The 26,128-nt window shown below is 48.7% G+C and overlaps 1 protein-coding gene across 1 annotated transcript in view; it reads right to left on the minus strand.

The window, feature by feature from the left end:
- SRRM4 (serine/arginine repetitive matrix 4) overlaps window positions 1-26,128 on the minus strand; it is a 150,131-nt gene that overhangs the window by 35,225 nt on the left and 88,778 nt on the right. The window contains exons 2-4 of the mRNA XM_082699776.1: window positions 8,379-8,525; window positions 4,368-4,454; window positions 2,284-2,355 (exon numbers count right to left, since the gene is read on the minus strand). Of these exons, the coding sequence (XP_082555902.1) occupies window positions 2,284-2,355; window positions 4,368-4,454; window positions 8,379-8,525 (306 nt within the window). The remainder of the gene's footprint in view (window positions 1-2,283; window positions 2,356-4,367; window positions 4,455-8,378; window positions 8,526-26,128) is intronic.

Consider the following 26,128-nt stretch of genomic DNA (forward strand, 5'->3'; position numbering starts at 1 on the left):
CCTCCCTACCACTGGATTCTACAACACCACCCTCCTCATCGTCAGGGACAACCAGCCCCCCGTGTGGAACGTTCACTGTGTGCCGGGCTTTGTGCTATGCGCCTCTCACACACAACCCCACTCAGTCTTCACCCAAACCCTTGCGGTTCTACTAACAACCGTTTCATAGACACCAGAGCTCAGAGAAGTTAGTTAAGTTGCCCAAGGTCACACAGCTTCGCCCAGGTAACTCCTGTGGATTCTTCAGAGCTCCATTCACCGCCTTGTAGCATTTTCTGATTCCCTCAGCCTGGCCGGGCGCCCACTCTCTCCTCCTGCAAGCGTGGGTGAGCGTCTGAGCTTAGCCTTGTAACACACCCCTCTGCATGTTATAATTATGCATCTCCCTGACTAGAACGTGAGCCACTCAAGGGCAAGGGCTGGATTTTGGTCACTGCTCTGCTCCTGAGGCCCGGATTCCTCATTCATGACACATACTGGCTATTTAATAAATAGATGTGAAAATGGGATTTTTTTTTTAAGCCCTGAAGTCATGCTAATTGGGGGGAAAAAAAGACAAATCTCTAAGCACTCCCCACCCCTAGCTCTATCTTCAAACAAGTCAACTATCATTAACCCAGTGTCTCAAGACCTTGGAGAAGCCAGGCGGGAAGAAAGGTGGTGCCCAGCAGGCGCTTTGGAAAAGATCAGCAACGGTTTCTCCCCTTCCTAATCTCCTGTTTAAGGGTCTCCTTCCCTCTCCACCTCCACCTCCGGGGCTGGCTGTGGCTGGCGGAAAAAGCCTATTTTTAACCTTCTGGCACAGTCTCTTTTTCATGAGGAGCAACCCTAGACTGAGAAGCCACTTGAGTTCTGCAACAGGATACGGAAAAGCCCCCCAAACTGGGATTGATCGGTCAGCATAGGAAGGTAACCAAATGGCAGTCTGAGTCAAGGGCAGGCCACTGCCTCCACAGAGGAATCCCCCACTGGGAAAGGTTTCTAACACCACATTAACAACCTTTTGCTCCCTGACTTGCCCCCGTCTTAGGTCAAGCACAGACTCGGCATCAGCTGAAATGTCTGGGCGGGCAGCGGACATGGCAAGTGAAACCGAACTGAGTTGAGACCATTCGAGCAGCACGGGCTGAGACATGACCACACCCCGCCCTAGAAAAAGCCACTCTGGGGCAACTTTGAACCAGGGGTGAGAAGCAGGGGGAATACCCCAGCGAACCTTGACCTTTGGTTCCACTGTGATTTGTCTAAGGGCACAAGCAACCCAGCACCGATGGAGGGAGACTGGAAGACTGGGCTGAGCAAAGAGGAGACACGCACCTCTCTTTCCCTGGCATCTGCGGCCAAGCACAGCGAACAGCTTACAGGGGAAACTTCACACTCCCTGCCCCCAGGGGCCCAGCAGACTTCGTCACTGAGGGGGGCTTAGTGGGGCCCTAGCAAAGCACAGCAGCTACGCTGTCTACATGCACGGTAACCGCTCAGCCTCGCGGATGGCTTCCAGTGGGAAAATCGGTCCAGTGAAGACAGCCGCTGGTTTTACAGAAGAACTAGAAAACCTGTTTTTCATTGCACTATCTCCCAATTATAAAATGTTGAGTCGGCACATGGACCACAGATATGAGGCCTCTGGCGTACAACCTTCTAGTCCTTTCTTCCCCATACATGTGTGTGTGTGTATGTGTGTGTGTATGCGCATGCGCGTGCGCGTGGTGGGCACCTTTTGGAATGTGTGTCCAGTTCACGATACTCCTTAACAACCACCCACGAGGGTGTATAATCCCAGAAGCCATGTTTACATAATCCCATCCTCAAGGACAATTTGGTCCAAACACAGAGCTGGACCTTGGGAATTTAGCATGAGGGACAAACAAGACAGAGAGCTTCAATGTCTTGTGGCTGGGCCGGCCACATGGAGGGAGGGGCACCAGGGGCAGCCAGGTCTCCCCACGGGGGACAGGGACTGTGTATTTTCCCCGGGTGCTACCAGCTCCCCACTCCTTGGTTCTAGATCCTCACTGGGGCCTGGCTGGTCCCTGAGACATTCTTCTCTCCTTATCATCAAACAAACCCCCTTCCGGCTGGAGTTAGCTTTAGGGGGCCGCGGGTCCTTGCAACCAGAGTTCCAAGTTACACAAGGAAAAGGAAATACCAACACACAGATGAGTATCTTACCTAAGTGAAATGATAAGCTTATCACCAAGTGAACTTCCGGTGCCACCCAATCTCCCCTAACCCCCAACCCACCTCGGGGCATCCCCATTTGCCAAGGCAGAAGGATAATACCTGTGTCGCTTATGTTTTTTGGAGCCTTTCTTCTTCTTTTTCTTGACAGGCGATGGACTGTATGACGGGGACCTGAGGCGGGAGAAGACACCGTCAGTGGGAGCTCCTTAAGGACCAGGGTTGGCTTCAGCGACCCTTCCCCAGGGTCTCCCACACAAGGAGCATATCAATCCTGATACTATCAGTACTTGCATTTATTGATTTGCTATAATCAGATTTGCATTTTCCCCCACCATCACTCTGTGCTTTACATGCATTATCTCACTTTATCTTTCCACATGCTTCTTAGGCAGGCCTGACGTTTACCTTCCTTTTACATACAAGGAAAGGGAGGTTCAGAGAGGTAAAGTGACTTGCCCAAAGACACACAGCCAGGAAGTGGCTGAGCCGAGATTCAAATGGATGACTGGGGCCTTGGTCTCAATTCCTTTATTATCCCTCCTGGTCCAGCCAAATAATTTTGTGTCTGTTCTTCTCCCCCCCTGCCTTGTGCCTCCTCTCAGATGCTTTAGGTCTTTCTTCTGCCTTACCCTAGCTCCCTGGTAAGACTGAGCCCTTGTGTGGTCAGCATGGTGCTCTCAGGGGTTCCCCAAGAAAAAGAACCACCCAAGACCATGATTCTGATTCTGATTCAAGACAGGTTCAAGTGACCTGAGTTTCAATCTTCACTGAACCCCCAACTCATGAAGTCATCGTGGGCATGTCCCTGCCCATCTCTGGGTCTCTTATTTCCACAGTGACAAAACACTAAGGTTGAAACAAGTGAGTATGCCAACAGCGGCCTCTAAGAGAGCAGGCTGGGTCGACACAATAGGGAGCAGTGGGGACTGTGGCAAACCAGAGAGCATATGCTTCTCTGATCAGCCATAGGTTTCGTGTGGGAATGCAGCCCTGGGCTTCTGGAACACCTGCCTTTTCAACAGAGGTCACCAGAAAAACACAACTCATGTGAAATCCCCTGGTTTTTAAATGTCGGCCACCAATTGAAAAGACAAAAGAACACCTTGTAGGTCAAACATAAATCTACAGGGGGAATCACAGGGTTCAGAACAACCTGACTCTTAGGAAACCACCACATCTGTCCCCAAACACGTGCTCAGTGGACATTTACTGAACGAACAACTGAATTAGTAAAGCCCGACTTCCTTCTTTCAAATGTTCTGCCCAGCCCTAAAATCAGGAACCTCAAGCCACTTGACCCAATTCCTCCCGTCACCCTACAACATAGGGACCTCATTCACATTCCCTTCTTGGTCTTCTTTGGGCCTGTCCTCTTCCAACCAGGCTAACGGAGTGTGGAAATGGCAGAAACCAGGAAAAGCAAGTTGGGGCGCGAGTCATCCAGACACTGCTCTCTGCTGCCCCCTGCAGGCTTCTTCAAACATTGCCTCCCCAAAATCCACCCCCCTGGGTCTGGAACACTGGACAAGATTTTAGTCTAGACAGTGGCAGCTTGGAAGAAAATCTGGAAATACTTTTAAATTAAAAAAAAAAAAAAACTAAAAGGAATTTTACATAGAAAAAAAATCAATGGGGTACACAACAGTTCACTGCCGGCAAAAAATATAGTGTCCGCTTGTTAATTGTTGGCATTTACCTGCTAGGTGGGAATAGCAGAATCAACAGACGGGCCTGGGATCCCTGTAAATCCTGTCACCCTCCACCCTGTGCCTTTCTTTTCTCCTCTCTGAATGGAGACAATACTGTTTGTCTGGTAAATCACAGTCAAAGGTGAAAGACATCATTGAGATCACCAAGCTTAAGTTCTCCAAAAAAAAAAAAATCAATATTCATGGTCTTGATTATGCTGATTCACTCATCATTTACGATGTGCCAGACACTGTGACAGCTCCTTCCACATCCATTTTTCTCCATCTGATTCTCACAAAATGCCAGGAGATAGTTACTACCAGTATTTTATAGAAGTGGAAACAGGCGCAGAGAGGTGAAGGGTCTTGCTTAAGGTCACACCGCTAGTTAAGAGGCAGAGCGGAGGAGTCACTGTTTGACTCTGAAGCCCACTGGACCCCTATTTTGTCCTCTCCCCCATCCTCAAGGTTTCATCCTCCTTTAACGATGCTCACCTCCTTCTCTTCTTCCGGGTGGATTTCTTCTTTTTCTTCTTCCCCCTGGAGGAAGGTGGTGGTGTCAAGTCTTTGTGGCGGGAGGCACTGTGGAGAGCACAGAGGTGGGTGTGAGAGGACCCAGGATGCTCCCAGCCCCCAATCTGGGCTGTAGCAGCCAGGGAAGAAGGACCCAGTTCCTTGGAGGATGAAGGACCCATGGCGAATACCGAATTACCATCTCAGGGCTGATTTAGCCATCCTTTAGATTAAGTGCCTCAAATAAGGAGTTAATGCCGACCTAATGAGACAGACGCTTCACCGTTACCCAAACACCAATTGATTATTTAAAATAGAGTTACAGAGGTTAACTGCTCCTTAATAGATTTATTATTGAACTTGCAAATGGCTCACCTTGGTAAATAAATCACTTTTTAAATAATTAATCGGCAGTTCAGCCCCCCCTTTTCCCAACACTTCATGTCCGTAGTTCCTGCTAGAAATTTAATAGGAGGAGGAAGTTATGTTAAGTAGCAGCTGATTATTAAAAGTGTATTTGCTGAGGTCTAATGTAATGAGATACATATCTTATATCGCTTCACAGAACCTCAAAAACCTCTGCTCTTCAGGAATAATTATTTCCCATTCAATTAAATTCAAATGCCCAGGCTGCCGTTAAATGAAGTCAACTTATCTCCTTCTATAATTGGGGCAGGCTCCAGGGATTTTTTAAAAAACACTATCCCATGGCAAAAGGAGATGGGTTTGGGATGAAAAACTGCTCGGGAAGGGAAACGTGTCCTCCCAGTTGAACTTGACCGGGAAAATGTAGTATTCACAAGAAAACCATTGTCATCATTGGTGGTAACGCCACTGCCCACTACCGTTTAATTTGTTTATTACGTGCCAAGTGTTTGATGCTACCTTTATACTCACAAAAACGCTTGGAGGGCGGTACAATTCTCAGGGTCTCATTTCACAGGTGAAGACTGTAGGGCACCAAGCCTTGAACCGGCTTGCCCAGAGCTGCCCAGTGAGGGATTTCAGGGAAGGCCTGAGGGAGCCCCATCCTGAGGGCTTTCCCACACAGCCAAGGGCCTTCTTGAACCTGGTTATGCAGACATTCCTTTGGAAATTGCCCAGTGCTTTCAAGACCGTCATGCAATGTGGTCATATTGAATTCCATTCTAAGGTTCTGGATCATAACGGTTAGTTAAAAAAAAAAAAAAAAAAAGTACCCAAGTGAACAAACTGTATGTGAAGGTTTATGCATTGCCAGTAAATGAAAATCATCTAGGGGTGCCTGGGTGGCTTGGTGGGTATGGCCTCTGCCTTCAGCTCAGGTCATGATCTCAGGGTCTGGGATTGAGCCCTGCATTGGGCTCTCTGCTCAGTGGGGAGCCTGCTTCTCCCTACCCCTCTCTCTGCCTACTTGTGATCTCTCTCTCTCAAATAAATAAAAATCTAAAAAAAAAAAATCATCTAGCTACATGGAGAACATTTTTAAGGGAGTCCCTTTAAACAGGTTAAAATAAAATAAAATAGTACCTAGCTCCGTAACTACACTCACGTGTTATAAAGCACAAAGAACAGCATACACAGCCAGGAAGGGTACAGGCTGGTGGCATAAATACAGTAGACCCCATCCAGATTTTTCTGGCAACAAGTGCTTGACACTAAATGCCTGTTGGGTGATCAAAGGAGGGATGAATGGATGAAATAATTTAGTCTCTTGTTAAATTTTCTTGTCCACATAAACACTTCTCAGGGTGACTGTTGCTAGGAATTTGTGAGGGAAAAAAAAAAAGCCCTTAAAACTGTGTCTTCTAGGGGCTCCTGGGTGGCTCAGTGGGTTAAAACCTCTTTCTTCCGCTCAGGTCATGATCTCAGGGTCCTGGGATCGAGCCCCACATCGGGCTCTCTGCTCGGCGGGGAGCCTGCTTCCCCCTCTCTCTGTCTGCCTCTCTGCCTACTTGTGATCTCTGTCAAATAAATAAATAAAATATTTAAAACAAAACAACACTGCATCTTCTAAAATAGAGAGAGAGATCTCATTGTTTCAGACAATTATTCTCACTGCTTTCTAGAATGCCGGGGTTCCCAGGGAAGCAGGTTTGGGAACTACTGTCTGACACTCCTACATGAGTGATCAAGGAAAATGGGGCAAAGACCTTGAACTGGGATAGATTTGAGGTTTGAGAAAGGGAAAATCAACCCCTTCCACAGATCTCAAATGCCTTTATCTAGGTAGGGCTGCACTTCCTCTGCCTTTTTCTTCCTCCTGTACCTGTGTGCCTAGGTGTGCCATCCCAGCAGTGCTGGAGGAGCCAGGTTAGTGGCTAAGTAAGTAGACTGTGGCTACATAAGGAGCAGGGAAATAGGCAGTCAGTAAGTACGCAGTGATGCCCTAGAGCGGTTCAGTATGCGGTGGTCCAAAATACAGAGTATGCAGCAGTAGAGAATGCTGGTTCTAGAAGCTGCCACATCTGGATTTACGTTCCTGCTCCAGCGTCCTAGCTCAGCGACCAGAGTATCATTTTCATGATTTGAGAAATAGGAACAAAACATAATACCTGTGTCTAAGAAATGAGGACCTCACTCATGGGATGTGCCCCGGGTGTGGCACGGAGCATACATGTAAATGTCCTTTCTAATATTATAATTATGCATAATAACACAACTACCATTTATTCATTGATTATATGCCAAGTGACTTTTATGTTCACTTTTAACATTATCACCATGATGCTGTGTTTTTTGTTTTTTTTGTTTTTAATCATGTCAGAGAATGGGTCTTCTTCAGAATTCAGGTTCTTAACTAGACAGGCCTGTTCATGGGCCTCGGTGGTCTAGGAATTCTCAAATGGTAGATGGAATTTGGGGAATATTCCTGGAGCATATACACTTTCCCTGGGGCAGCATTTCTAGCTTCCACATAATTCTCAAATGGGTTTAGAACCTCTGCTCTAGGAAACTGAGAACTCTAGGACACATAAGAGAATCTGGACCAGATCGGGGTCCTCAGACTAATCCTGACCCTGCCATGTACTGTCCTCAGTTTCCACATCTGAAAAATGGCTTTGACACCCTCTGATTCAACAGGAACAGGCAGGGATTATATGTGGGGCACACTACTGGCAAGGACACTAAATTCATTTCCCGCCTGTCACGGAGTGGGTAGATGCAAACCCCGGGCAGCAAGAGGGTGCTGAGTTAGTTTCAGGAGTAGGAATACAGCTTCCAAACAGCTGGTGAAACCAGATTATAAAGATGGTGTTGTTAACAAATCAATTCTCCAGAGGCCAAAAACAGACCAGGCTTTATATGTGCATGGTGTAAAATTTAAAAATAGATTGTTTTTTTTTTCATTAGCATCAAAGTAACATGTGGCTGGTGTTGGTTTAGGATTTAAGATCAGAGAGACCATAGTTCAAAACTTCACTCTGCCCCTTACTGGCTGCCTTATTTTGGGCAAGTCTTGTTACCTCTCCGAGACTCAGGTAAATGTTGTGTCTTCAGGTCACAGCACAGTGTTCGTCACTAGTGGGTGCCCAAGCAATCCTGGATGTAAGGAATGAATGCAGACAGTTGTGGGCTGAAGTCATGACCTGGAATTCAGAGGCTCGTGGAGTCATTAAAATGGACAGGAACTAGCTCTATCATTTAAGGCAGGAGCAACAAATTGTGGACCTCCAGGGCCCAATCTAGCCTGTCTCCTATTTTTATACATAAAGTTTTATTGAAACATCTCTATGCCCATTTGTTTACATATAGTCTGTGGCTGTTTCGGTGCTATAATGGCGGGATTTTGAGTAGTCATGGGAGATTCCATCTGGCCCTCACACCTGAAATATTTGCCATCTGGTACTCTACAGACAAAAAAAAAATATGCTTACTTTTGATTGGATTTCAGAACCTGGAAGAAGAACTTGCAAAAGAAAAGTGGGGGGGAAGAGTGGCCAAACTTCATTTCTGCAGCCTCAACTTGAACTTCCTCACTGGACCAAAGAGAGGGTGGGGGCAGCGTCTCACCTGCGTGCTCTGGTAGGAATGAGCTCCCTGCAGGCCTTGTCTCTCTCCCAGCAGTTGGTGCCCAAGGCCTCGGTGGCCAGATGTTGGCTCAGCTTTTCTGAGGGTCCATCCTGAGCTGGAACCAGAGGATTGCTCTGGGGTTCTGTCCTATAAGGGAACAAATAAAGAGGCAAAAACTGTTAGGTTATGACAGATTCTTTTATTTTTTTAAGGGAGAGAGAGAGTGAGCACATGAGTGGAGGTAGGAGGGGCAGAAGGAGAGGGAGAAAGAGAATCTTGACTCAGGGCTCCATCTCACAACCCTGGGATCATGACCTGAACTGAAACCAAGAGTCGGATGCTTCACTGACTGAGCCTCCTGTTGCCCCCAGATTCTTAAGGCTCATCATGCATTCACACACATCCTAATATTTCCCAATTTCCCTTGCAGTTAGGTTGTAACCATGAGAGATGATCTTAGGCCACTGGTCTCTGGGTGGGAGTGACTTGTGTCACTGCTGGCTTGAGGCAGTAAGGACTGTGTGCCTTCTCCAGCTCTCTCTCCCTCTGTTGCAAAGACCTTGGAGGCCACATACCCTTAAAGGTGAAGCTACCTGGGGAAGGAGAGATGCCTGGGCCGCGCCAGACTTTGCATGTTAGAAATAAGCCTTAGTCGGGTTAACCCACCGAAACTTAGGGGTTTATCTGTTACTGTGGCGTTGCCTGGCCTATCCTGACCAAACCACAGGAAGAGGCTGGAAACCAGTGTTTCACTTCCTTGCTCAAAACATAAGTGGAGGCCAAAGGGTGACAGGATTAGTCCCAACTCCCCTTCGCCTGTTCCATCCCATTTCCCTGTCTTATCTCTGTATGGAATGGAGATGCCTGGATTCAAACGCTATGCTCAAGGTTTAGTAGATAGAGGACTCAGTTTCTCTGTCTTGCAGTTATTCAGTGATTAAGAGAGGGAATAACATTAGTCCTAATATTGTTGAATTGTTATGAAAATAAAAGGCTGTTCCATTTCCCTTTACTTCCCTGTGAACCAAACCTCCACTCTGGCATCCTCAGCAGGTATAAGAACACCTAGTTCAGATGTGATCCCCGTGAAGGCCCGAAATTCCCTCCTCTACCTCTGAGAAGAGCCCCAGGCAATGCTAGGAAACTACCTGTGTCCCACCTCCTACTTTGAGTCTGGAAAGGGGAAAGAAGTCGCCTAGGTACCCAGTCTTTGAAAACACTGTCACTCATACCTCCTCGCCCCCCAACCAAGAGGAGTCAGGAGCTGGAGAGACATAGGTGGGTTTGGCACCAGCAAACTTCCTTTCCTCCTTACCCTGCCTACAGAGTCCAGACCAAGCCCTGATCAAAGGCGTTAGCATTTCTCCCACACCAAGCGCCTGCAGTCAGTGCATCAAGACTGGTTTTATGACTCAGGATGAATGTATCTGATAAGCCCCCTGCTCCTTAGGGCCGCCTGGAAAGCAGGCCAAACCCAGTCAATATTGAAGGAAGGGCAGCAAAACACATCCATCTCTGTCAGTTGCTTATCAGTGCATCTTCAGAAGCGGAGCTGAGAGAGGCTGCAAGCCCAGGAGGGATGGAGATTATTGTCAGGGCTGTCCAGACATCCTCACTGCCACCCCTAGGCTTCCAGAACTCCAGGCTTCTCTATATATCTCCTGCCCTGCTTCTCCTACTAAGGCGGTTCCATTCCCATGCCTCCAGTCTATTCATGTGGAATGCTGTCCTGGCTCTTCTCAAACTATTTTGAGCTTGCAGTGTCTTCCCAGCCCCCAGCAAGGCTTGCCTCTTCCCATGCTTGACCTGGCCTGGTCTAACCTGTGTCCAGGCCAGTTCTAAGAGTAGGAGTGCAGTGAATAACAGGGAGATGCACTCTGTGATAACGAAGTTTACATTTTGATGGGGGAGCAGGTATAAGTGCATACGGAAGTAATAATATGACTTAATGAATGGTAATAAATAAAAGAATAAGCCAGTGGAATGGGAGGGGGTGACTGCTCTTTCATACAGAGTGTCAGGAAGGCCATTCTGAGGAAGTCACGGGATGGAAGCTTAAAGGATTAGGGTATACCCCCTGCAGTCTGTGGTGGTTTTAAAAATGTGTTCACAGATTATTTGACAGCCCTATCATCAAAAGATGAAACCTAATTTACCTCCCTTTGAATACTGGCTGGGCTTAGTGAGTTACTTTTAATGACCAGAAGGGAGAAGAGGCGATAACGCATGACTTCAAAGACTAGGTCACAAAGGCGGCTTCTGCCTCATTCCCTGTGGATTGATCACTCAAGGGAAGCTTTGGCATGGTGTGAGGACACTCAGGCAGCCCTGTGGAGAAGCCCCTGTGAGGAACAACTGAAGCCTCCTGCCAACAGCCAAGCATACAGCAGCCAAGCAGGCACGCCGCCTTGGAGGTGGACCCTCCGGCCCCAGTCAAGCCTCAGATGACACTGCGGCCCCGACCAGCATTGGAACTGCAGTCTCAAGTCTGATGGTTGACCGGAGTTGCCCAGCTAAATTCCCACACAGAAATGGTGAGATGCTGTCTGTTGCTGTTCTAAGCCACAAAGATTTGGAGGGTAATTGGTGGTCCAGTAATATACAAGTCCTACACAGGTTATCTGCGGGATGTGGGAAATGTGCTCCAGGCAGAAGGAATGGCAGGATCTTCATATACATATAAAGAAGGGCAAGCAGGGCTAGAGGGATAAGAGGGGAAACCAGAGATCGGGTCTTGTAGGTTATCGGACTCTGTGGCTGGGAAGGGATGCCTTTTGAATAGGGGAGTGACCTGGTCTGGTGTAAATGTAAATATTACAAGGATCGTTCCAGTTGCTGAAGACACTGGACAGAGGGAGGAGCAGCAGAGACAGGGACACTAAGGCAACTGTCCAGGCTCTGATCAGTGGGTCCATGATGGAAATGATGACATGTGGTCAGGTGCTGAGATTTGAAAGCAGAACTAGCATCACTTGCTGCTGGTTAAACATGGGATGAGAGAGAATAAGGGAAAGGGAGCGGGGAGTCAAGAACGACTCAAGGATTTTGAGCATGAGCCACTGGGAGGATGGAGTCCCCTCTGATGAGATGGAGTTGGCGATGTCAGGAGCTGACTTCTGGGGTGATGTAAGCCCTGTTCTAAGATGTGAGAGTCCCTTTGCTACCAGGGCTGTAGCTCCAAATATGCACTATTGACGACTGATTGCCTTCCCTCCCACTGCACTATGAGCTCCCTGGGAGGAGGACCGTGTCTCACTGTCCCAGAGCCCACTGCTGGTAAGCACTCAACATCTGCTCATTGAATCAATGAAAAGGAACATGCATTTGTATCAAAAAGTTAGAGAGATGTCTCCAAAGGCAAAGGAAACAAAAGTGAAAATAAACTTTTGGGATTTCATCAAAATCAAAAGCTTCTGCACAGCAAAGGAAATAGTCAAGAAAACAAAGAGGCAACCCACGGAATGGGAGAAGATAATTGCAAATGATAGTACAGACAAAAGGTTGATATCCAGGATCTATAAAGAACTCCTCAAACTCAACACGCACAAAACAGATAATCATATCAAAAAATGGGCAGAAGATATGAACAGACACTTCTCCAATGAAGACATACAAATGGCTAACAGACACATGAAAAAATGTTCATCATCACTAGCCATCAGTGAGATTAAATTAAAACCACATTGAGATATCACCTTACACCAGTTAGATTGGCCAAAATTAGCAAGACAGGAAACAACATGTGTTGGAGGGGATGTGGAGAAAGGGGAACCCTCTTACACTGTTGGTGGGAATGCAAGTTGTTGCAGCCTCTTTGGAGAACAGTGTGGAGATTCCTCAAGAAATTAAAAATAGAACTTCCCTATGACCCTTCAATTGCACTACTGGGTATTTACTCCAAAGATACAGATGTAGTGAAAAGAAGGGCCATCTGTACCCCAATGTTTATAGCAGCAATGGCCACGGTCGCCAAACTGTGGAAAGAACCAAGATGCCCTTCAACGGACGAATGGATAAGGAAGATGTGGTCCATATACACTATGGAGTATTATGCCTCCATCAGAAAGGATGAATACCCAACTTTTGTAGCAACATGGACGGGGCTGGAAGAGATTATGCTGAGTGAAGTAAGTCAAGCAGAGAGAGTCAATTATCATATGGTTTCACTTATTTGTGGAGCATAACAAATAGCATGGAGGACATGGGGAGTTAGGAGAAGGGAGTTGGGGGAAATTGGAAGGGGAGGTGAACCATGTGAGACTATGGGCTCTGAAAAACAATCTGAGGGGTTTGAAGTGGCGGGGGGTTAGGAGGTTGGGGGAACCAGGTCGTGGGTATTAGAGAGGGCACAGATTGCATGAAGCACTGGGTGTGGTGCAAAAATAATGAATACTGTTAGGCTGAAAATAAATAAAAAATAAAATTTAAAAAAAAGTTAGAAAGGGCTTCTGAGATGGCCTAAGCAAACCCCTTCATAGTAGAGTTGGTGGAGATAAGCCGGCCAATGCCTCGGTCAACTCAGCTCAGTCAACGCATTTTCTATTCTACCCCATTTCTCTTAGAAAAGCAGTCAGTGAACTTATCAATGTGTATGTGTATTGTCCAGGAGGGCCTTGGACTGGGTGCACACAAGAATGGAATTTTGGACTCTGGGGCCTTATAGGAAACCATCACACAAAGCTGTATCAGAGGCAAGCCCTCGAGAAGAAAACAAAAACAAAACCAAACAACAAAGCGATGTGAGCCACTTGGCAGTGAGTGAATCCACGATGAGTAAGTGCTGGTGTTGTGTGGGAGGTCTCAGTGGACTCTGCTGATGGGGCAGTGTGCAGGCATGGGTTGTCAGCAGTGCAGGGACAGATGGGAAGTGCTCCTGCGAGACCCTGGGGGATAGGGCTTAAGGTGAGGATGACACCTCTTCCATCACTGCCGGCATCAGGGATGGGCAAGTCCTGATGATGGTTTGAGGAGGAAAGGTACGATGGAGTTGCCGCATTTCTAACCTGACGCTCCCTGACGTGGTGGTTGGTTCTCATTTTCTGTAGCCCTGGCTGCACCTTCCTTGTTGCAGGTACCCCATCTGGGGTCTTGCAGTAAAACAAAGGAAAGCCAAACAAAACCAGGATGAATTCTTCTACCGGGCAGACAGGGAGTTGAGAGGGAAGGAAGAAGGGAAATCTCCATAATATCATAGAACTTTTAAGATCCTTTTTCAAGATGTTCTGACACATTGCTTCTCTGCTTTCTTAAAACTGAAAGAGACTCAGAGACCATGTAGTCCCAGGTTTCCAAAACCTCGCACACCTTCAGAGGCTCCCAAGAAGCTGCTAAAAATACAGAAGTCTCAGTTCCATCCCAGCCATAATAAATATGAGTCTCAAAGGGGTAAAGCCAGGAAATAAGCATCTTAAAGAAACATCCCTGGTAATCTCGTCTCTTCTACATGAGGAAGAAGTCCAAATCGATCACCAGAACTAGACGGCTCTGTACGACCTGGCCTCTGCCCGCACTCGAGACCCCATCTGTCACCCTTCTCTCCGTCCCTTACTCTGCTCAAGCCCCATGGCTTCCTCGCTGTCCCTCACATGGAACAAGGCCCTTGTTCAGAGCCTTTGCCCTTCTGTTCCCTCCACCTGGCATGCAGGTCCTGCAGTTCTTTGCAAGGCCGCTTCCTTCCTTTCATCCAAATGTCAACTCCTCGGAGAGGCCTGCTCTGACCTGCTATGTGACTGTGCCCCTCTGTTCACTGTCTCCAGCATGGTAGTCTGCAGTGCCTTCCTCGAGGATATTTGTTACTATTAGAAATGACCACTTTATACGTTTATTTGCTAACCATTTGTCTTCTGAACTTGGATGTGAGCTTCATGAGAATGGGAGCTCGCCTCTTTCCTCCAGAGGATTCTCCCTGAATCCCCAGGGATATAGTGCCTGGCACAGTGTGCCTTTATGCTCATAGACATTTGCTGAATGAATGGATGAATGGATGGATGGATACATGATGACTGACCCCATGTGGGAACCACAGATTGGAGTCAACCTCTCCTGCGTATAAAGACGCAGTGGTCCAAGGAGTGGAGCCCATCTGAGGTCACCTAGCATTTCAGCACACTCACATCTCAGCCATGGCACCTCGTCTTCCTCACGGCTCCGTTACCCCTCTTCTTTCCCGGCTTCCCACTCTGCATCCTTGCAGAGCTTTAAGAAAAATTCCATGTTCTCTCTTTGCTAAGGAGTCCCGGCAGCTGCCTCGTTTTTACCACACGGCCCTTCGATGTTGCATTAAGAAAAAAAAAAAAGCACTTAAAAGGAGGTGAGATCTTCAGGGGACAGCTAAAACAGTGAAGTCAAGGGCCGGCACACTCCACTTCACAGAGGGAGGGAGGAGCCCTCTGTGCTGAATTCCTCAAGGCCTTCCCGCTCTGTTCCTGCTAATCAGCGACCTGGAGCTTAGATGCTGCTTTCCGTAGTCATGGCAACCAGCAGATTCCCAGCCTCTGATAAAAGTCAGGCCTGAACTTTCTACAAAACTCTTCAAGATGCCCAGCTCCCTAGCTGCTTCCTTGCTTCTCGCATCAAAGCGCCCTGCTCCCAGCAAAGCGCTCATCTGGCCCTGAGCTGGGTACAGATCCTCCTCGCACCCCAAGCCCCAGACTGAGTTAAACACCAATTCGGGAATCAGAAACAAACAGCATTGGAGGGGAGCTGGAAGGGCCCCCCAGCCCTGGCTCTCCTCTGTACAGAGTGGGGAAACTGAAGCCCCTAGAGGCAAGGGGACTTTGCCAAGGCCACATTGGTGACTTACGTCTGAGCTGTGGCTGGAATCGTGGCCTTTTGTCCCTGAGTCCAGTGCTCTTTCCATGTCACGTAATCATGGCATCAGCCCACATTCAGCAAGTATCTGCTCTGTGCCCGACACCGAGACCAGGCACCATCTCTGTTGCAGAAAGCTAGGGACAGGCATGGGCATCCCTACTGAGACCCGGGGATAGTGAGTGGTGAGAACACTAGCGGCCCTGCCCGTTTATAAGAATCGATTGAGGAAAAAGGAGAGAAATCTGGGAAACACTCTGAACACGTAAGGTAGTAGTAAGTGGGAGTAGAGGGTAATTTCATGGCAAGACGGAGACTTGCTTTATGTGTTTGGAGAAAGGGATGAATCTCAAGTTTGACTTGAATGTTATCTTTCACGAATAGGAATGGCATTTGCTCATTGGACTGGGGACACTTTTTGCCTCCATTCCAGCCCACTAATAGCTTCTCCTGGGTGTAGAGCACTAATCCAGTGTCTCAACTCATGTTGACGACCTTGTGTAAGGTACCCAGTTCAGCGAACTTCTCCCCATTTCACAGATGAAGGCACTGAGACCTGGCGAGGCAAAGGGTCCTGCTTTCCATCCAAGGCTCATGCCCCAGGTCCTTGTTCTGCACTTGCATTCAGGCCTGTGAATGACCCACCCTTGTCCCTGCACTTGGCCAGACGCCTACAATCTGCCTGCTTCAGTAGAGAATGAGGACCCATACCCTCTGCTCAGGACTTTCCACGGGAAAGCTCAAGGCTTATCACGGGGCAGACCCCACCCACACACAAGATGGATCTGGCTAATCTGTGCCTTGGTTCCTGGAGCTTCAGTCCTGGCCTAGGGTCTTGGTACCAAGTCCTTTTCAAGGTTAATTAAGCTTGGTGAGGGGTCACCTATAGGAGCTATGACTCTGAGCTTTGCAGTCATAGCTAGGAAGAGCACCAGAGCTTGGGGGAAGACTGAGGATTCCTGAGAACCACCGAGGGAGACAACATGGGAGTCAGTAATAGTCATCCTGTAGGAACTGAATGAGAAATGAGAAGTTTTAAGAAGCTGGCATCTCAGGGCGCCTAAGTGGCTCAGTGGGTTAAAGCCTCTGCCTTCAGCTCAGGTCATGATCTCAGAGTCCTGGGATCAAGCCCCGCATCGGGCTCTCTGCTCAGCGGGGAGCCTGCTTCCTCCTCTCTCTCTGCTCGCTTGTGATCTATGTCTGTCAAATGAATAAATATAATCTTAAAAAAAAAAAAAAAGAAGCTGGCATCTCCCTCACTATTTCATTCCTTTTTGCAAAGGCTGTTTGCTGAACACCTACTTAGTGTCAGATTTCAAGGACCATCAGGTAACTAAGACTTGCTTCTGCCCTCAGCCTGGCAGGGGAGTTACAACTGGGAATTACAGTACGGTGTAGTGCTCTCAGAGGGCTATGGAACCACAGAGAGAGCACTTAGTCCAGCCCTGAGCAGTGGGCACGTGGCCATGAAAGGCTTCCTAGAAGATATATGGAAACCAATCAGGAGACTGGAGTGCAAGGGACATGGCACTGAACTTCGCGGGTGTGAGCCAGATGAGACTGGGGGGTGGGAAGGTAGAGAGCAAGAGTGGAGACCGGTTTATTTCACTAAACAAAGTGCCCTTAAGGTCCATCCATGTGGCCACAAATGGAAGGATCTCCTTCTTTTTCACGGCGGAATAGTATTTCATCGTGTAGACATAACACGTTCTTTATCCTGATGGACACTGATGGTGTTTCCATGTCTTGGCTACTGTCAGTAACGTCGCAGTGGACATGGGGTGCAGGGAGAAAGAAGCTGAGACTGAGGAGGAGGACAGGGTCATGTCGGGGACAGACAGGCGCTTCTCACGCCTTTCTGTGCACGTGAATCCCCTGGGGATTGTGTTAGGATGGAGGGGCTGACTCAGCAGGTCTGGGTTAGGGCCCGACTTCTACCCTTCTAACCAGTGCCGAGGGGCTGCCATGGCTCCTGGAACCACACTTTGAAAAACCAGACTGTACATTTTACAAAGGACTCGACCGAACCCTGAGGGCAGGACGACACAAACAAGCCCAGGCTTTTAGCACACTCTCTCTTCCAGCAGGATGAGAAGGGTTTAGTTCAGCTCTCAGGGCTGAGTGTGTGTGAGTATGTGAGTGTGTGTATGTGTGTATGGTAAACACGCTTGTACATCAAAAACTGTCCAATTCCCAAGTTCAGGTCAAAGGACAAAGGAACCATATGGAGAAAAATCAGCTCAGCATTTCTTACCCAGCTCAGCCGAGCAGGTCAGGCCCCCAGCATGCCTGGGTTGTGGACTCTCATCGCTGAACACATCCACCCTCTGCCCTCCCATCAACCCCAAATTCAGGAAATCATTTCTCCCTCCTCAGGCTGGCCTGCCGATTGCCTATTTGGCTAGGGAGAGAGGGCAAATGTCTGAGAGGGGCCCTGCATTTGATTCTTGGGACTGCCTGGCAGGCAGGCTGCCCCCAACTTGGGAAATGGCCAAGTTCCAAAATGCTGTGGTTTTCCACTTGAATGGGTTGCAAAAAGTAATTCGGTGAGGCTGAGAAAGTGCATAGGTCCTGGGGTCCTACTGATTAGGGTTCAAGCCCTGATCCCGCCCAGCTGTGTCAGCACAGGCAAGAATACCATCTCTGGCTCCAGCCCAAGGTACCCTCAGGACTTTTCCACCAGCTGGAATTGCAGACGGGGTTTAGATTTCTCCATGGAGTGTGAGGGGCTGACTGTATTCTCTTGCTGGGGAGGGCCTGTGCCTGCTGAGTCCCTTTGGGCATCATTACAGCCACTGCTGGAAGCACCAGGCTAGCAAGATCTACTGGGAACAGGATAGAAGTCTTCAGTCCAGGAGAGAAGGGGCCTTGGTTCAAGAGCCAAGTAAGGATTGGTCCCAAGAAGTCCCAGGGAGTGCTACCAGGCACTTCTTCACTTATTCTTCATTGAGTCACAGACTCAACAAGTATTTACCGAGCACCTACTAGGTACTCAGTAACTAGTAGGTGCTCAGTACTACACCTATGTGTAGGCCACGTTCCAGGCAACAGAGACACAGTAGGGAATAAGGCAGAAACAATGCCTGTTTGGTGGAGCTTCTGTTCTACTGGGATGGACAGTTAATTATACATAATTAAGTGGTAAATACAGAGGCTATTGGACAGAACAGAGAAGAGAAATGGAGGATAAAGAAAACTGGGAATGCTACTGGGAGAGGCCTGGACTTTTAAATGGCATGATTAGAGGAGGGCTCCTTGAGAAGGTTAACATCTGAGCAAGACTTGAAAATGCTCAGGGAGGGAGCCTTATGCCTGCCAGGGAGAAGAGCACGACAGGCAGAGGGCATGGCCAATGCAAAGGCCCTGAGGCAGAAATACTCTAGATGCACTGGGGCTAGAGCTGAGTGAGTCAGTGGGACAACATGTGGGTGGGGTGGGGTAGCAGAGAAGTAATGAGGGACAAAAATCATGGATAGGCTGGTGGACTGCCACAAGAATTTGACTTTTTCTCTGAGTGATAGGAGAAGCCAGTGGATGATTCCAAGAGGAATGCTGAAATGTGACTTGGGCTTTAAAGGGTCTATCTGGAGGCTTGCTGAGTCTAGGGAGCTGGGGTAAATGTAGGAAGACCAGCCGGGAATGTTGTGATGAGCCACGCAGGAGAAGATAGTGTCTGGGGTTGGTGTTATCCCTCCTGTAGTGGGGAGAAGTACTCAGACTCTGGACACAGACTGAAGCTGGCACCAACAGAGTTTGCTCATGGACTGGCTACATGGTAGTGTGAACGAAGGGGGTCAAGGGTGACTCCCAGGTTTTGCTCTGAGCAACCGAGAGGATGGAGCTGCTGGCTACTAAACTGGAGATGGCTGAGGGGGAGGAAGGGTGTTTGGGATGCCAGTTAGACACCCATGTGGAAATGGCAGGGAGCAGCTTTGTACCCAAGACTGGAGTTCAAAGAAGACATGAGTGCTGGGGAAATGCATTTGAGAGATGTTGGCATTTAGATGGCCTTTAAGGCCATGAGATTGGATCTTGCTGTGTGGAAGATGGAGCAACTCACAAGAGTGAGGTGGGAAGCTGAGGAAGCAAGGGGGCTCCATGCCAGTGAGGTTTTGGAATAACAAGAGGGCTCAATGGGAGTGTCTCAGCCCGGCAGACGGGCTCTTAAAATATACAGTTGGCCGCCGAGCAACACAGCGGGTAGGAACGACCCCCATGCAGTCAGAAATTCATGTATCGCTTTTGACTCCCCTAAAACTTAACTACAAACAGCTTGCTGTTGACCAGTTGTCCTTATCCATAACAAAAACACTCGGGTAACACAAATTTTGTATATTATATATATTCTAGACACTATTCTTACAACAAAGTAAGCTAGAGAAAAGAAAATAAGAACATCATAAGGGGGTACCTGGGGGGCTCAGTCAGTTAAGCCTCTGCCTTTGGCTCGAGTCATGATCTCAGGGTCCTGGGATGGAGCCCTGTGTCAGGCTCCCTGTTCAGTGGGGAGTCTGCTTCTAACCCTTCCTCTGCCCCTGCCCTGCCCCTGCTCGTGCTCTCTCCTGCTCCTTCTCAAATAAATAAATAAAATCTTAAAAAAAATCATAAGAAAACTATATCTACAGGACTATTCTGTATTTATGGAAAAGAATCCAGGTAGAGAAGTGGGTCCTGTATGGCTATTCACAGGTTAGCCATGCTCATAAAATGTTAGACTCCTCCCATTCATTCATTCCTTGGCCAGTCCATGATTCTGTGAAGCATCATTTTACTTCTGGGGGAGGGTCATTTCAAGATGCTCCAGACATGCTCCTTCCCCCTCAGAGGCCTTCCTCACAGGCCAGAGGAAGACGTGGGTCAGGTTCATGAGAAACTCTCGAGAGTGAAAGTGACCCAAGAAAGGAGAGGTCCTGAGGACAGAGAGGGCAAGGCCGGAGGAACACATGCACAGAGCAGGCAGGGTGACTGGTCTGGAGAGGGTGGGTAGAGCATGGTGATTGGATTCATTGAACAGACTCTGCCTGCCATTCACCAGCTGGGTGACCTAGGGCAAATCTCCCCACCTCTCAGGGGAAGCACAAATTGCACGCACCTCAGGGGGCTGCCATGAGACTAGAATGGCGTGATGCACACCCAGTGCTTTCATGGCAGCCCTTTAAGACCCAGCCCCACTTTCCAGGGCAGGTCACATTGTCCTCCAGCCTCACTGCTGACTCTGATCCCCTTTCCCCAAATGGCCCAAGGCAAAGGACTCTGGGAAAGGGAAGGGCAGGGAGGCTGGTATGCCCTTGAGTGTCTCAGGAGCTCTTCCCTTCCCTGGGACCGTGGCTCTTCACCACCAAGGTACGTGGCTACTTCAGTACCTAGAAATGGCCCATTCCATGCTAGGTCCCAGCGTCTTTCTGTCTCAATAGCCTAGGGGTGAATCTGTCTCTCCCTGTTGTCCCAGAATCACCCACTAGACCGTGTCATCAACTGGAACTACAGTTGGGGGTCATGGGACATCTGAGAGTATGGTGCCATTAGGACTCTGTTCCTGCAGAGAGAGAGAAAGAGAGAGAGAGACACACACACACATGCACACACACACGTGCACACATGCCTCTTTCCCCGGGCTGAGGTTTGGAAGAAAATTCCTAACAAGCAGAGAGTAAGCTGCCACTGAAATCTGCAGAGAGGACAGAACAGACAAGCCACAAATCTCGATGGCAGGCGGCAAGCAGGCGGTGAGCTCCTGAGGTCTGGGCTCGTTAGTTTTAAAATAACAGAGCAGAGCAGTGAGATAAAGGGCTTCAGTGGGGGAAACTGTCAGACACCCTGCCTCACGCTGTTGGAACCACCGGAGGGGCCCCATCTCTCCTCCTGGGTTACAGAAACACAGACTGCCAGTTGGAGCAGCGGCTGTGCGGCCAGATCACAGAGTAGGAGCTTGTCAGGGCAAGGCCAGGCTTTGGGGGACTTTGAACCCAAGCCTGGAGAAGTCAAGATCTGCCAAGGGGTGCAGGGCGGGGGGCAGGGAAAGGGCAAGCGCTACACTCAAAGACACTCGAGAAATTAGGAGCTGAGCAGGGACCACCACTCGGTTCCTTTGCTGGATGCTCTTGGCCAGATCCTAAGTGACTGGGAACACTGGCTGCAAGTGCCTTACAGGTGACCCTTTCCAGAAGGTTATGTCCACCCCCTGGGTGGGGCAGGCAGGCAGTCTGCAGTCATGAGTACAAAAGACCTGCCTCCTAGCCTCAAAGTAGGACCAACTCTAGGGTGCACTGCACACCCCTGAGCTCCCCCGGGATCAGGCTGAGGCTACACTCCAGCTGAAAGTACATTTTCCCTTTGCTTTCTGCCCCTGCCCTAACCCGCTTCCTCACTTCCTTTCTCTAGAGCATGTACCCTCAATAACTCGTGTGGACCCCAATCTCTGTCTTGGGCTTTATTTCTTGTGAATTCCATCGAAGACCTAAACGGAGACAAAGCTTTTGCTCTATCAAACGACTACACGCAAAAACAATGGTTAGTTAAGTACTGTATTTTCCAGAGTCAGACACACATGGGTTTGAATCTCTGCTTTGCTACTTCTGGGGTGTGTGACCCACCGGAAGTTAAATTTATTATCGTCAAGCCTTAGTTTTCCCATCTGAGGATAGGAAAGCTTAATGGGGTTGTTAATATTACCCGCCTCATTAGGGGGTTGTAAAATGCTCAACACATTTCCCAGATACGTAAGAAATGCTCAGTGTATGCCTTATGATGATGACCACGGTGATGATGGGAAGGATGGAACCAGAATGAAGAGGTGGGTCCATCAGAGCTCCACCAATCAGCAGAAAGCTCTCAGAAGACTCCGCCCCTACAGCTTCAGCGCCAATCACCAGGGAGTTCTCAAACCACACCCTTTCCATCCACACTCCCCGCCCCCCCCTTCAGCTTTGTCCCAGAGGCCCTCTCCTTTGCCATTATGGTTCTTCTCACAAAGGATTCCCTGTGGGAGGGAGGGCTCTCTGGAGGGAGCAGACGTCTGGCTTTACACAGAAGTGGCCATTTCTCAATGCCAGCCCAGGCACCCAGCTGTCCCACCTGTAGGAAATGGCTCCTCCACAGTAATTCTGATTAAGGAGTGGATGGGAAAGGTCTGTCCCTCCACTGGGACTTTCATCTGCTTTTTAAAAGTCAAACCCATTACCGCAGGATTGCAGGTTTATTAGAGAGCTTTATCTTTATTAGGCAGTCAGTTTTGTGATTATTGCCCACCAACTCTGATAGGTTCCCCTCAGCTCCAGGAGGACGTGGAAGCAGGGGTGGGTGGTGACAGGGACACAGGACATCTCAGAAAGGGTCAGGGGAATCTTGGGACAGTCCCTCCCTAGCACATGAGCAGAGGTCTTTTTAAGCTCCAAGATTTCTCTCTGAGCTCATGGACCATGGGCAGCCGATGAACAACCAGGAGCCACCCAGAGCTTTGGAATCAGGCAGCCCTGAGCTCCGAAGATGATTCTGCCATTTTCAAGCTGTGATCTTGGACAAGTCACTTCATTTCTCTTCTGCAGAATGGGGTTCACAATATTGTCCAGCTTGTAGGAATGATGCATGTAAAGTTCTTAACACTCTTCCTGGTGCAGAGTAAGCACTCGGTCAATGTTAGCTGTCACTCTAATTGTAATTATTCATCGTAAATAGACTTTGGGACACAGGTGCCCATCTTCTCTGTCTTTGCTGCAACTGATCTCTCTGCCAACAGTGCCCTTCTTCCTTTCTCTGCGAAAAGAAACCCTCATATCCTTCCAGGTTCAGCTCAACAATCGTACCCTCCTTTTCTGACCCTCCACTGCCCATCCCCCAGAGGGAGGACATTCTTTACTCCGGAAACCCTTTGTAAACCCCTCCAGGATACTACAGTATGACCTTGAGCAAGGCCCCTCCTCTATTTTAGCTTTGGTATTCTCATTTTGAAAACAGGGGAAATACCTTATACATTGAGGTGGTGGTGGATCGTATATATTCATTAAACTAAGCACAATGTCAGATTACTGTCACTGTAACTGTAACTCTAGTGAAGGAGGCTTCGTAGCTTCAATTCGGCTTAACCTCTCCCCCCTCTGAGGAGTGCATGGCTTCCGGTCTACCTGGAAGAGCTTGGGACCCTGGAGACCAGCCCCAAACACCTCTGAAGAACCTGTCCAATTCCAAGATTTTCGTTAAGTCAGAGCCTCCCTTGGGTCTACATCATTCCCAGCTTCTGACCTTCTGAACACATTGGGGATGGCACAGTAGGGCTTAGAACCTACCAATATGGCCTCTTCTAGTGCATAAGCTGAAGCTTGCATGTTCTGACTTTTCTAACTCACTGTGTTAATGACACGGGACCTCACATTATTGAGCACCTACAATGATGACTTTTTGAGCACGTACAATGATGATTCAGGCACTTCACCAGACAGTGAAAACTCATTATTTCATTTAAATCCTACAATAAACACTTGGGAAGGGTTGGTTTTAGATGCGAAAACGGAAGTTCAGAGAGATCTAGTAATTTGCCTAAGGACACACGGCAAGCAAGTGGGGGAACCCAGAGTTCTCAAGGAACTGTGGCTGGGTGTCCCTGGTCTCCAGACTGAGTCCAGCTACATGATCTAGACTCCAGATTCTGGGGTAACTATGTCCCTTTCTACTGCTGACCACGGCTTTGCCTCTCCCACACTGACTGGTGCTCTGTCTTCCTATTTCCTCGTCTGCACCCAGTTCCCCGGCTGTTGTCTGCAGTCTATTCACCGAGACACTCAATCAATCAGCCAGCTTGCTCTGACAGCTAAAAAAACACCCCGTCGACCAATTTCCCCTCCAGCGCCTTTCTGCGGACCATGAAACCTCACTAATTTGGAATTTGCAATGATTTCTGACACAGAACCTGCATTTCTCATTCCGGTAAAAAAAAGTCTGAATGAAATGTCATCACATGAACCCCTGGGGGTTTCTGAGCAAGGTTCCGGCAGCCAAAAGGCCCCTTTGCCACTTCCTCCTCTTTGTTCCTGTTCCCGATTTCTTCCACCAGTATCCATTTGTATTTTGAATCCTAAGTGACAGCAACATTGTAAATGCTACTATTACTAATAATAACAGTGGCTACTCACAGAGAGCACCCACCAGCTATGTGCCAGGCACTGTGGTCGGTCCTTTGCATGTGCTGACTCTGGCAAATCTTCACCACAATTATGTGAGGCTGTAAGAAATCAATCCCAGTTTACCAATGAAGAAACTGAGGCAAGAGGAGAACCTGCTAATAGATGGGACAGTGGAATTTGAACCCAGTCTGCCTCCAAGAATCCATGGTCTTAACTCTTATTGCATAGTGCCTTTGGGGCTGCGCACCATGGGGGGCACTTGTGAGCCCCGTGAACCCCAAAGTGAACCCTGCTTTGGGCCTCTAAAAGCATCATGCAATGACACAAGAGAACTTTATGTCCTACAGCTGCGAGATTGATGTCTATACCCAGAGCTTAGCAGTTGTGGAAAAGCTGCCTCCTGACCCAGCACTATGGGCAAGTCCGGAAAGACACAGAGCCTTCAAAAGAAACTGGTGGCAAGGAGTTTGAGATGGATCTTTCCTAGGTTCAAAATCCTGTTTGAGGGTGTTGGTTGCCCTTAGGGATCCACCACCGACCCAAAGCTCTGGTTTCTTCCTACAGATATTTTGCTATATGTTGGTGGTAGAGATGAGAAAGACACAACCAGAAAGCTAGATGCTGTCCCACTCATAACATTCTTGTGCAAAGGCCCTGTGGCAGCCTTTTGCATAAGCTCAGAGTGGACTTGCCTTTGTAGGTTTGCAGTAGGGCATCCTCCTTTCCATGGAGGGAGACTCTGGCTACTCAGATTTATGGTTTGACTGGGAAAGAAAGGTACACTATTAAAAAAAAAATCACTGAAATGGCTTGATCCTACCAATTACCTGTGGGGCTGCTGGAGTATAGACACAGCCATACTATACTGTGGGTTCCCTAAACAAATCTGTTAGTCCCTAGTGGTGGGAGCTGAGGTCTGAGACAGGCGTGGGGGCCTAGAGCAGAATTGTCCAATATGCCTCAGCCACAATGATGCCGCCTCCCTAGGAATCGCATCTTCACGGTCGCCTTTTTCCTTGTACCCAGCTAAGACTATTCCTAGACACAAATAACATGTGTCCGGATGTGTGTGTATGTGTCTGAGGAAGGGTGGAGCCTGGACCCAGATGTTCTCAGTATCAAGATGCATCACAGGGTCAGTTCTGTCTACAGGGACCATGTAATTCAGCGTCCAAACCGGGACCCAGGGGATTAAAAAGGGTGCTGATGGTAAGCGCCCTGGGGGTATACGGTCACCCTGGTTATCTCCTGTTTCTGACCTTGAGACTTGAATGTCAACTATCCCCTCCTCCCCTCCTGAAGGGCCTCTGGTACCTCAAATGCAATCTCTGTAACCTCACTGCCCCCCCTTTCCTCCACTCCCCCTTGTACCTTCTCACTGGAACAGTGACCTCACCATCACCCTGGACCCTCTCTCACAACTGGCCCTTCTCGCTTCAGATCACCTTTACGCCCATCTTCTCTCCACCCCCTCTGCCACCCCCCCAGTCTGAGCCCTCCTTAACTCTCTCCCAGACAGCAGTGGACACCCTGGCCCTGTCCAGCCACTCTCCATGCAGCAGGCAGGGGCATTTTCTAAACACAGGTATGGGCACATCACTCCCTTCAGCAGAGCCCCGAGAAGCAAGTCCCAACTTCTCAGTGTGGCTCTGCTGGCCTTCAAGGTCCATGGTGGTACTTTCCAGGTCTGCCATTCTCTGAGGCTTCTCAGCCGTTGTGCTCAAACCACCTGGAATCCTTCTAGGTCCCTTGTGCTGTCAGAGACAACCTAAGGGCACAGCCTGGAGCCAGACTGTGGGATTCAAACCCTGGTCTTGCCCCTCT

This window comes from Mustela nivalis, assembly GCF_964662115.1.
Source record: "Mustela nivalis genome assembly, chromosome: 14".
NCBI lineage: Eukaryota > Metazoa > Chordata > Mammalia > Carnivora > Mustelidae > Mustela > Mustela nivalis.